Here is a 12815-nt window from a genome sequence, read left to right as displayed (position 1 = left end):
TCTAGATTTTATTTTTTAATTGTGTGACTTTGATTCTGGTACGAGAATGTTGGTGGGTAGCACTGACTTTAGGTCATCCTGGCTTTATGATAAGTATTCAGAGAAAATTATTTCACCTCTCTTTGGGAGCAGAAAACATTTAGAGGCCAAGCTAGATAAATTTCTATTATTCCAGAGGTATAGTCTGCATAGTAATTACCAAACTTCTTTTCCTTCCCTGAGTCACAATGTGAGCTGTGCATTGGGCTACCAGAGACCTCTATGTTTTACATATGAAGACACTGAGAAAGGGTTGAACAACTTGAGTACCTTCAGGGACCTGGTCTCGGAACTGGGAGTCTAAATCAATTAAAGTAGATTTTCAAAGTGTAAATTAGGGGTCTATTCTGAGGTTTCACACTCCATCCCGCATTTATATGGTGTAAGGAGCCACAATGGGGCTACCTTCCCTCAGTCTGCAAGAGAAAGAGACAGATTCTCCCCACAGCCCGTCAGCACTCAGTCCTAGTGAAGCCCCTTATCTCAGAGTGAGCAAACCTATTATCTGTACAGTGTAGAGTTGAGAACATGGGCTGGGGACCCTTTAAACATCTTCCAAGTTGCAAGGAAAACTCTTTTGACAATTCTGAATGAATCCAAAGGGAGGACGTGGCTTCACAATATAATTTCACTGCTGTGTAATTTTGGATAAGCTAATTTCTCTGTCAAAAGCAAAACAAACAAACAAACAAACAAACAAAAAACCTACCACCAAAAAAGCAAGCAGGAGAGATTTGTACCAGTCAGTTAATTGAACAATTAGAACATGACCCTTAAATTTTTTTTTCTCAAGTTTTTTTCTCTGAACTGGTAGAGTAATCTTTAAGAATAGGATGTCAAGATAGAGATTCATTGGAAGATATTAACCTCCTTTGTGGGTAAAAAATATTCCTGGGATTATTTTAAAGGGAAAAAACCACCACTGTTAGCTTATAATTGCTCCCCCAGCTTTGTTGTAATTTCAGTTCAACAAATGTGTAATCTTTTAAGATTTTTTAGCTTAATTATAGAATGTATAAACATTAAAGAGAGTAAGTAGTAAACTTTATATATTTCAAAGAAAGCTAATACAATTGGTTAAAAGACCTCCCAGCTCTGTTGTAATTACAATCCTGAAAGAGAGACCACAGCATCTGCTAGCGTAGGACACACAGACATTGCTATTTTTAAAGCAGTCAGGGTAATTGTCTTCCTGAATCAGCTAGCAAGGTTTAACAGACTCCCAGTTCTGAGACCAGGTCACTGAAGGTACTCAAGTTGTTCAACCCTTTCTCAGTGTCTTCATGTGTAAAACATAGGGGACTCTGGTAGCCTAATGCACAACTCACATTGTGAATCAGGGAAGGAAAAGAAGTTTGGTAATTACTATGCAGACTATACCTCTGGAATAATAGAAATTTATCTAGCTTGGCCTCTAAATGTTTTCTGCTCTTAAAGAGAGGGGAAATAATTTTCTCTGAATACTTATCATAAAGCCATGATGACCTAAAGTCAGTGCTACTCACCAACATTCTTGCACCAGAATCAGCTTACACTTCCTTCACTGAGAAAGCCACACAATTAAAAAAAAAATGTCAGCTTTATCAAATACTGTGCTTAGCGATATTTTGACACCAGCTCCTTATTTCAGTCCTGGATCATTAACAGTTTGCAGATAGCAGCTAATCTTGAGCCACACTTTGAAAAATACTGGCCTAAATTTAAATCCCTGCAATTTGTCCTTCTAAAAATTGACAGTTTTTCATTTGAAAATGTTTTCATGGGCATTTTTTTTGTGTGTGTGTGACTAAGCCTACAGTCAAAATTCTCACATCTAGTTTACCTTAGCTGATCAAGCTAAGAAATTGGGAATGTGGTGGTAGGTATTTCTTAGCAAGCTGTCAAGCCTGCTTTCTTCTCAGTACATATAAATACCTGACTTGAGTTTTTTGAGCCTTTGGGTTTCCTATATAAATGCAATTCCTGTTTATCCATGTGAGCATTCTTGCAGGGCAGTAAGCTCTGCATGTGTGTGCTGTGTGTGTACAAAGGACATTGTGGCTCAATGGATTAAGAACTAAGTGCTCAGCTCAGGTACTGGCCAAAGAAATAAGAATATTATCATGTCGGGAACATTAAGGCATAATCAACCTCAGACTGCTTCCAGTGAATTTGTATATTTTGTCAATTGTGAGCTATTTTTGTCTTTTCAGTTATTAAAAGCTGAAATATTACCATTCGAAAATGAGAGAGAGAGAGAGAGAACAAATTTCATTCCATGAGCCCCAGGTGAAAAATGCGCAAGGACATTTTAGCGGCAGGCCTATGGGATACTTACATCCACATGCATCCAGATCTTATACTTTTTGCAGATGTCAGCGACAGCTAAGAGGGGATCAAATGCTCCGTACACGGTGGTCCCAGCTGTGGCACTCACAAGGAAAGGGACAAACCCCTATGCAAATGAGAAAGCCCCAAGACATGTAAAACAGGGGTTCAAAGATTCTTTAAAATAGCTGGCAAAAACAAGGAAATCCCCCCCTCTCATACAGGTGCATTTTTGGAGCCATCAGAAAGGCCATTGAAACCTCAGAGCCTGGTAGGGACAATATTCATGCTCCAGGACTGGAGTTCTCCAGGCCATTCCTCGGGAACAGAAAACATTCTGGTTCTCAGAAGAGGCTACGCTGGACCCAGAGATGAATACCCTTTGTGGTGCTCACCAGTCATTTATATTTTCTAGGGAGGTTTTCTGGCCTTTCCTCCTACCCTTTGCTAACTTTCTAGTCTTTCTTGTTCATAAAAGGACCTCAACTTAATAAATCAGCAGAAAAGAGAACAATGAGAAGGAACTCCAACCAGCTCATTACTCCTATTTGGAAAATCCTCAGATAACTTATTTGGAGTCTTAGAGAAGAGGATTCATATGGAGCTAAACAATAACCCCTGACTTGTATGCGTGTTAGTAGTTCTCAGTCTGTCTGGCCCTGGCTAAGTGAAATTGATTGAAATAAGAGATGGCTGCTGAAAGAAGGCAGAAGAATGACTCAAATAGATGAACATGTTACTCCACATGCCACAACATGATGTTACAGAGTCAGTCTGTAGGTGGCAGCAAAGGCCTAATCTGTGAATTACCTTACAAGCAGTAGTTCTAGTACAAGAACAAGGGGAACCTCCCACTGCCAATTTATAAGGGGGAAAAGGCATATAAATAGAAATAATTATTCCTGAGTTCATAATAACCAAAAGGTGTTACAGCGTTGAACTAGAACCTGTAGGTTATATTCAGTGGAAATTTAATTAAGTGAATTCTAGAAATAAGCTCTCTGACTTGCGAACCATCCAGGGATGTACATGACTTTCCAGAGCTTTGTGGGACTCTGTAGCAGGTCTCCAGAATTTATTACTTCTAAAGAGTTCTAAATGGTTTCTGAAAAAGAAGGCGTTTAGAGAGCCAGGCATACCAGTATGTGTACAGGCAGGAAAAAATGGCCCCTTTCCAATAACCTCACAGCAGTAACTGACAGGCTGCATTAGCATTCTGATATTTTCCACTTTCTGATCTTTCACATGTGTCTGCTTGATGCCAAGCCTCTTCACACAAGAAGACAAATGCTTTGGAAACTCCTACAATATTATTGTGGATGTTATTTATTCAGCAACTTAGACCTTTAGAAATACAGGTCTACAAACCAGAGACATAAGTAATGAGTAGATGCAAAATTCCATATTCTCATTAAAGCTGGGAGGTTGAGGTTCAGGTCCTCTTTTTAATAATAAAACCGAAGTGTGTTCTCCACTGGATCGGACTAGAGATTTGTACCCTTAGCTTGTCATGGGCTAGATGAAGCTCCCTACAAAAACTTACTTTTTGTTTGGCTTCAAGGATCCTTCTTTCAAGGTCAGATGGGATCATTTTCCCCCTGAAAGGAAAAATAGATTATAGATTTGCTTTGAATAATTTACTTTTTTTGTCCTTGACAAGCGGCAACATGAGGGTAAAAATCCAACCCTAAACCGTTGATAATATAATCAGTTTAAACAACTCTCGTCTCTTTTCAGAAAGAAATGCATTTCCTCCCTGAAAGATGCAAGGCTGCAGTATCTGGCAGGTTCCGGGGATTCCTGACCACTGTGCACTCGGCACAGACCCTGCTTTTCAGGTCATCCTCTTAATTCAGTTAAAACAAGGCTGCTTTGGAGCAAGACATTTGGCAATGGAGGGAGAGTGCAGAAAAAGACTTGTATTTCAAATCTTCTAATGGATGGACCTGCAATTTCACATACAGACAAAATACCAAGATGAGAAAATGCATTCTGAAGCCTTTGAATGAAATATTAAGCCAAAAAGCTACCTAATTACAGGCTAAGTGCTAAAATCATGAAGCAGGCCAAGAACTCATAAATTCAAATTTCAAACAGGAATTAGAGAAAAAACATTCTTTCAAACCCATAATGCTTCTTTCCTAAAATAAAAACACAAATAGTGCTTTGCTTGCTATAAAACTCCACTATTATAACAACCAGAGGAGTTGATTTCTCCAAGAAGCCAGATGTGGCTAGCTGTGTGATCTTAGTCAAGTTTCTTAATTTCCCTGTGTGTTATTATCATTACTAACCCTAGAACATAATGGCAATAATATCACTCATAGAGTTATGAGGATTTAATGAGTTAATAAATGCAAAGTATTTTAAAAGTATTTGACATATGGGATGCATTCCATAAATGTTAGCTTTTGTTGTTGGGATTGTTGTTATATATTGTGACATTCCTATCTAAGATGTTTGGGGAAGTACAGGCAAAGGGCGGACAGAGTAGGTACAGAGGCCCGAAGGAGTGAAATATTCTTTCAACCAACACAGCTCTCCTGAGTTTGCTAGACCGGTTAAGCTTTTCACAGCAAGGTCCTTGATCTAGGTGTGTTTTTTTTAAAGCAATTTGGAGAAATAAGTTATAAGGAGGAGATTGGAACAATAAATGGTAGGAGGGTGCCACTAGCATTTAGTGAGCAGCAAGAGGGGTAGTAGTATCTGGCACTAGCTCAATAGTCCATCCGGGGCTGTCCCTGTGACTCGAGATATAGCACGAGAATTGGGCTGCTTCATTACATCTCCTAGTGTGATGATGCCTAAGGTTTTGCATATTGAAATGTAATTTTATTGTTATTGTGCTACCATCTCTCCATTTAAAAACATAATCTGTGCATTATATAGTGAGCAGGTAAGTTATATTTTCTACAATTTTCATTTCAGGCTAATAAAGGAGGTGCTGCAAATAGTCAGAATATAAAGCAGACATTAGGCCTGAAGGCATTGAGAACCACTGATTTATGCGAAGCTGTTTGCCAAAGAAAAGCAGTTAAAAGGCAATTACCTGGCAATGGTAATGGACAAGTTAATAGTGATTAGTCAGACAGGGGGGTAACGAACATAGGCATTGAATGTGCATTAGGTACAAAGGATGCACTCCACCTCGGAGCAGCCACCTTTGGGGAACTTCTATGCAATGGGGACAGGAGGAGGGACAGAGGGAGTGCAAAGGTGGGGAGGGCATCTCACTCTCTGTGTTTCTCTCTTCACTTCACAGCTTAGCCTGGGAGCAACCTGGAAGGAGTGATTTTCACCTCTCCTGGACCAGACTGCCGAAACACCTCACTCCAGGCCTGCTATAAGCAAAATGTTCACCTTTCAGAGGAAATACAGATATTTATCTTTTATATAAAGTTCTAAGCACATTACATTTACTGTAGTGCCTTTGTAGTAATGGAAATTGAGAGAATTCCCAGAAATTGTTTACAAATTCCCAATTTTACCTGGTCTACTAAAACCAATCACCTGTCTGCCTTGCGAAGTTTGAGGCGGACTAGCTTGACAATTGCTATCTCCTCATCTAATCATGTTCTGTTAAGTTTAGGCAGTAAGGTATCACAGATTAAGGCACATTAGATTTGAAAGGGGCTCAAACCTGATTCTAGTTTAATTGTCTCCTTTTACAAATGAAAAACAGGCCAAGAGAGGCAACGTGACTGCCCAAGATCAAAAGCTGGTAAAAGGCTGGTTGTCATTAGAAATGAAATGAGCAGCTTCCGGCACAAACTCGAAGGGCCAAAGATATAGGAAACCTATTTGGGAAGATTGGAGTCTTTTAGGATAAGATAAATTCTTTAAGATAATATCTGAATTTCATGGATCAGAGGTGTCATTCAGGTCTTCCAGGAAAACAGTGATGAACATACAGTTGGTTCCATTTCTGTATTGGCGAGCTGTGGGGCAGCAGGAAGGGGCAAGCTTATCAAATGCAATATGCCCCCCTTAGGCATGGGGATGCGTTCCAAGACCTCCAGTGCATAGAACTAAACCCTATATATATATACTATCTTTTTTCTTATACATACATGCCTATGAGAGAGTTTAATTTATAAATTAGGCACAGTAAGAGATAAACAACTAATAATAACATAGAACAATTAGGCAATATACTGTAGTAAAAGTTAAGTAAATGTGGTCTTTTTCTCTCTCTTTCTCTCAAAACAGCTTATTGTCTTTATTCACCATTTCACTTAAAGAAAGCACTTTATGGCTTCCCTTTGGTATCTGAATTTTCCACATTACTACCCTTACACGTTGGGGCTATTATTAAGCAAAATAAAGGTACTCTGTCTTCCACTCCCATATTTGTTTTGTCCACTTCAGAACCCAGAGTCTGGCATACTGCAGGTGGCAGCTCAACATTCGTTGGAGGTGTGTGATTAGAAGGCAAAAGTTTAACTCAAGGATGACATTACTGTGTTTACGTTATTCTTTGAGCAGACAGCTAGTGTGGGGGCTTCTGGAGACAAAATTTTTCATTTTTCCATTTATCTTAGAATTGGCTGAAATACTTTAGAATAATGGTTTTTAAATTTTAGTGCAGATAAAAACCACCTGTGTGTGCCTTTATTTATTTTTAATTTTTGTTAATTCTCATCCAAGGATATTTATCTTTTTCCTTTGATTTTTAGAGAGTGTGGAAGGGAGGGAGAGAGAGAGAGAAAAAAAAAACAAATACACAACATTGATGTAAGAGAGACACATCGACTGATTGCCTCCCACACGCACCTCAACCAGAGCTGAGATGGAGCCTGCAACTGAGGTATGTGCCCCTGACCAGAATGGAGCACGGGACCCTTCAGTCCAGGGGCCGACCCTGTATCCTGAACTGGTTAGGGCTGTGTGTGCCTTTAAAACACAGATTCTTTGGCCCCGCTGTTAGGGATTTTGATTCAGTCAGTCAGTTATAAGACCCAGGAATTAATGAATCCCACAAGAATTTATTGCGCACTTACTATGTGCTAAACACTGGGTAAACAGCCAGTTTCTACTCTCCAGGGCTCACATGCCAATAAGGAAGATACATAATAACATAGTTAGTCGACACACATGCGTAAGAATTTGCATTTGTAATAAGCACCCAGGGTGATGCGGAAGCGGGTAGACCTAGCTCCAAGAAATATTGCTTTAGAAATGGCACGTTTCACCTGGTAGGCACTTAAATAACTGGGTAACATACTAGCCAAGTACTTTCATGTGACCCATTGTTTTGAACCAGCATGGCTTGGGCAGCGAGCAGAAGGAGCTCCCCGATGTGGCCCTATGTGGCCCTGCCTGCCTGTGTGCTGTGGGCGAGTACATTGGGCGACGACCAGCAGGCTCTTCTGAGGATTAGGAGCTGTCTGGCCAGTCCTGGCTTTTCCGGCCCAGCATCTCTCGGTGCAGGGCAGCTGTGGATGGCAGCTGTCGCATCCTCTGTCTGTTCTAAAAGCATTTCTATAGCCAAAAGTTCTTCAATGTTTACACATCCAACCTTTAGGCTCACAGATAAGTGGTGACCGGCTCTGTAACGCTGCTTTCTGTTAGTTGTTGTTGTTTACTAGTAAGAAAGCAACATTAAAGTGATGCCTCTTGAACCAGACTGCTGCTTTGAATGCTGCAGTTTTGCATTAAATTCCCGATTAGCGGTAGCCTTTGAAAATTCACATGATGCTATAGGGTCAGATAACTGCATAAAGTTGCCTGGGGAAATCCCACAATGCCAGCTAGAGCTGCCAGCAGGAAAAATCCTCTCCTTGTGGGAAGGGCAAAAAACATGGATTACATCATGTGTGGATTTTTGACTCAGATTCATGGCTATCCTTCATGGCTCTGAAGGAGAAAGCAACCCATCCTACCTAAAGGGGCATGTTCCTGCAGAGTGTGTACCTCCAGGCAGGCATTCCAATGGGCACATATGGGGTGCTTGAGTCATTGGGGACCTGCTCATTGACCTGCTGCACTTGTAGTAATTCTACCAGCCTTTCCTAAGTGAGGAGAGCTTGGCTCTGTTCACAGAGACACGAGCGCAAAGAAGAAAGGATGTGCGAGTCCTTCCTGTTAGAAAGTGACTAATGTTATGATCACTGTTAATAACAATACAACATCAGTGATAATGACTTACCATTTTTAGGAAGAGTCACTGCACTATGCCTTAGATAAGGCTCTGAGAAGCAGCTGAATGTGGCTAAACATTTGAAATGAGGAGACAGAATAAACGGGGCTCCTGCTCCAAACCTTGTGCTAATTGTGTGTACTTGAAGCACTTAGTTCGTCCTTGTACTCACCTGCCTCACAAGGTTTACATGAGGATCAAATGAAATAGTAAATGTAAAACACTATAGGGCACTAAGTGCCGGAAGCCAGTTCCAGCATGTCAGCAGGGCTGAATCATCTGGAGATGGCTGAGGGCATTTCCCCAAACCTGATTGTTTGCTGCCAGACAGGTCAGGGCATTTCAATGTACATGTTATTGTCTCTTACTGGCCAAACACCTGAACAGCGGGAGGCATTTCCTCTTATCTGACAATGGATTCTGTACCTAACCTACCCCTTGAAGTGTATATCTACCTTGCCTTAGGACAAATTGTGTTAATAAAAAGCACAGGGTCCTGAGACAAGGAGAACTTAGTTCCTTTAGCTAAGCCTTCTCTGACTCCCCATAATGCCTTTCAAAATTATGTTTTGTCTATGGACTCTTATTTAATTTACGCACAGTGTCCCCAGCTCATCCTTTTCTCTCCTAAATACCTGGAAGGCAGGCTTAGCGGACTCCTCCCAAGGCTATTTCCATGGTCACAGCCTGATTTTCACAGGAGTAGAAGCAATATTGGTGCCATAAGGAGTGGAGTCAAGAGCCTCCTCTGTTCTCCCAGATAATCTATCTTCCCACTGGGATTCAACTCAAGAGCACCTACAAAGCCATAGCCATTTTGGCTCAGTGGATAGAGAGTTGGCCTGTGGACTGAAGGGTCCTGGGTTCGATTCCGGTCAAGGGCACGTGCCCAGGTTGTGGGCTTGATCCCCAGTAGGGGGCGTGCAGGAGGCAGCCCATCAATGATTCTCTCTCATCATTGATGTTTCTCTCTCTCACTCCTCTCCCAAATATATATATATATTTTTAAAGAACACCTACAAATTGGAAAAAACATGGCCTGTCAGACAATTCTTCCCTGGATTCCAGGCTCATTATTTACAACCGTTTGGCTACAGATTAAGGAAATGTTTTGTTATTTAAATTTTTATCCCCAGTTAGCAAATTTTGTGTCTGTGCCAATTTTCTCCTCAAGTACCTGATAGTGAGGAACACTGGTAGCATTAAAAGTATAAAGCGGTTCCTTTTTCAGAATGTGTTCACCTCACTCCAGTCCTCTCTATCATTTCACGCCCATCTTACTGCTAGAGTCACTGACCAGTCTCTCATCTTCCTTGCTCCCTGAAGGGTGTTTCACTCATGCCCTTGGCAGATAAAAATGCTTGCAAGTTACCTGGTGTCCAGACTCATCAAGTTCAAATGCTAAGTTTAGCTTTTTATCCCCAAAAAGAAAAAAGAAAACATCACTTTTTTCTCATTGTAGAGGTAATGTGCACTCCTTGCAAACAAATTCTGGCAATATATAAAGGTGTGAACAAGAACATGGCAGGCTATTGTAATTTTATCTTCCAGAGGGAGATGTGGCTATTTATTAATCAGTTTGTTTTTTTGAGTTTTCAAAATCCCACATGGCCAGACATGTTTGCTATGGCTGTCCCCTTCCCCTCCTGGAGCCCCACAAGCTCATTGCTACTTCTGTGGTTTTGCTGGTGGTACTCAATCTTCTGCTATTATCCCCACCCCCACCCCCATTTCCAACTCATCTCCAATTTTTAAAATCCAGCTCAAGCCCTCACTGCTGCATGAAACCTTTCAACCTGACCAATGTATACAATGTGTACTCTGGGCCACACCATTCAACCATATCAATGTCTCTTCTGATGCTACTCCATCTCTCCACTTAGATCATATTCTGTCAGGGCACTGGGATTATGCCTTATCTTTTTCTAGAGCTTAGTGGTATGGTGGGCAATCATAAATGTCTGTCCCATAAATTCATACCAATAAATAAGTGGTTAATTTAATTTTTATAGGTTCCAAGCTACAGGCTAATGATGATTTACATGAATATCTTGAAAATGCTATTAAATCTTCCTTTCCCCTTCCCCTCCCCACCTATTCACAGAGTGCCTATGAAGGTATGGGTGTCAATGAAAACTTGGATTCCTCTTTGGTTCCAGCACAAAGCTGATGAGTTGCTGAGGCATTATTTATTCCCTACTCGCTAAAATGCCACCACCCTTCTGTAATTACTCCATCAAGTGCACACCATCCAGGGTTCCTAGAATGATGACATCACCATAAATCAGTGATCAAGTGGTTGGTGTTGATGAATGTCCGTGTGCGCCATCTTGGTGCAGAATATTTTGATAGATTTAACAAAGGTTCTGACTCAGTCAAGAGGCTCCGTGGCACTGAGGGATACCACCCCACGACTCCAAGCAAGAGCCCGTGTGAAAAAGAAAGTGAATGGCGGTGGCCAGGATTGCATCCAGGTTTTCTGCCCCCATGGTCATCACCTGTTTTCAGACTAAAAGGTATACACATGTGTGGAATTTGCAAATTGCTAACCAACAAGGGTTGCATATTCATGCTCACCTCTCATCACATTTGATTAGAATCACGCTGTCTGTTCCAATGCCCAAGGCTGCAGCTCCCTTCTTGAGAGAAAAATGACTCTGTAAAAAAAAGCATATTAGTAATTAGCTGCATATAAAGTCAAAATCCACTCCCTTAGCTATTTTTTTTTTTCATTTCTCCTATTTCTAACTTGTGCCTCCAAAGCCTGGATTGCTGCGAGAAGAAGGCATCCTTCACCTGGGCTTAAAAAATTGTCGCGAAATCTACATAACATAAAATTTACCATCTTCCTCATTTAGAAATGCACAATTCAGTGGCCTTAAGTACATTAATGTTGCTGTGCACCCATCACTACCATCCATCTCCAGAACTCTTTCCATCTTGCAAAACTGAAACTCTACCCATGAAACAACAGCTCCTCATTCCTCCCTCTCCACAACCCTTGGAGACCACCATTCTACTTTCTGTCTCTATGAATCTGGCTATCCTAGGAACCTCATGTAAATGGAACCATGCACTATTTACCCTTGGAGAGTGGCTTGTTTTACTGAGCATAAGGTCCTCAAGATTCATCCATGTCGTAGCCTATGCCAGAATTCCCCTCATTTTCAATGCTGAGTCATATTCATTGTATACATACATCACGTTTTGTTTTCCATTCATCCATCCATGGACACTTGGGTGGCTGCTACCTTTTGTCCATATGGATAATGTAGTATGAGCATGGGTGTGCAGGTATTTCTTTGAGCGATACTTTTAATCCTTTGGAGTATATTCAGAAGTGAGCTGCTGGATCATATGGTAAGTCTATTTTTGAGGAATTGTCATACTGCTTTCCACATCAGCTGTACCATTTTCCACTCCCACCAGCACTGCTCCATGGTTCCAGGTTCTACACATCCTGTCAATAATTATTTTCTGGATTTTTTGAGACTAGTCATTCTAATGGGTGTGGAGTGATACCTCATTATGGATTTGCTTTGCATTTCCCCAATGCTCAGTATCACTAATAATTATGATTAGTGATACTGAGCATATTTTCATGTACTTATTGGCCACTTTGGAGAAAGGTCTATACAAGTCCTTTGACCACTCTTGAATAGATGTTTTGTTTGTTTGCTTGTTTGTTTGTTGCTATTGTTGTTGAGTTCACTTGAACTTTTAAGTGAAATACTAAGCCCCTGGAAATTGTAAAAGGACCTGCTACTCCAACACACAGTAATCCAAGCCAACGTTATATACAAGGGGTAGGCGCACATCGACTGTCTCCAGCAGCTGTGTATGTATGGTTCCCAGACTTCTAGTTTGCTACCAAGAGGTTACACTCAGTTTCTCTCAAAGTTCAGTGGAATTGTGTGCACTCAAGAGAAGAGATTGGCTTTAAATTCAGCACCTTTTGTCCCAGGATTGTTGGAGGGGCTATGTGTTGTGCAGGTGACTGCCCGGCCTGGGCTGGGGGCTCCGGAAGAAGGCCTTGGTTCCTGGCTTGGGCAGAACGCTGCGTGGGAAAGGCCACACTGACAAAGCACGGCCACATCTTTGTGCTCTTGGTTATTGATTCCGGGTAGGAATCTGAATCTTTTTTTTTTTTTTAAATGGCTGTATCACTGTGCAATGTGGAAAGCTGAGAGGCTAACTTAAGCCCAGCTGTACTGCATCTGCTCAGCAGCCTCCTACTATTAACTACAGATCATTAAGCCGTCCAAGAGGGAGCCGCTGCCTCAATTTACATCTCCAAAGGGCTGCTGGCTGGAATTTTAAGTTATGGTTC

At 41.2% G+C, this 12815-nt stretch overlaps 1 protein-coding gene across 1 annotated transcript in view; it reads right to left on the bottom strand.

The window, feature by feature from the left end:
* Nucleotides 1-12815, bottom strand: part of GAD2 (glutamate decarboxylase 2) — a 57165-nt gene that overhangs the window by 26025 nt on the left and 18325 nt on the right. The window contains exons 8-10 of the mRNA XM_070432961.1: nt 11063-11142; nt 3890-3944; nt 2357-2473 (exon numbers count right to left, since the gene is read on the bottom strand). Coding sequence (XP_070289062.1) covers nt 2357-2473; nt 3890-3944; nt 11063-11142 — 252 coding nt within the window. The remainder of the gene's footprint in view (nt 1-2356; nt 2474-3889; nt 3945-11062; nt 11143-12815) is intronic.

This window comes from Myotis yumanensis, unplaced genomic scaffold (genome assembly GCF_028538775.1).
Source record: "Myotis yumanensis isolate MYYU_CA2020_CCGP unplaced genomic scaffold, mMyoYum1.0.hap1 SCAF_1, whole genome shotgun sequence".
Lineage (NCBI taxonomy): Eukaryota > Metazoa > Chordata > Mammalia > Chiroptera > Vespertilionidae > Myotis > Myotis yumanensis.
The sequence above is the reverse complement of the archived record's forward strand: the minus strand, read 5'-3'. Positions and strand labels throughout refer to the sequence as shown.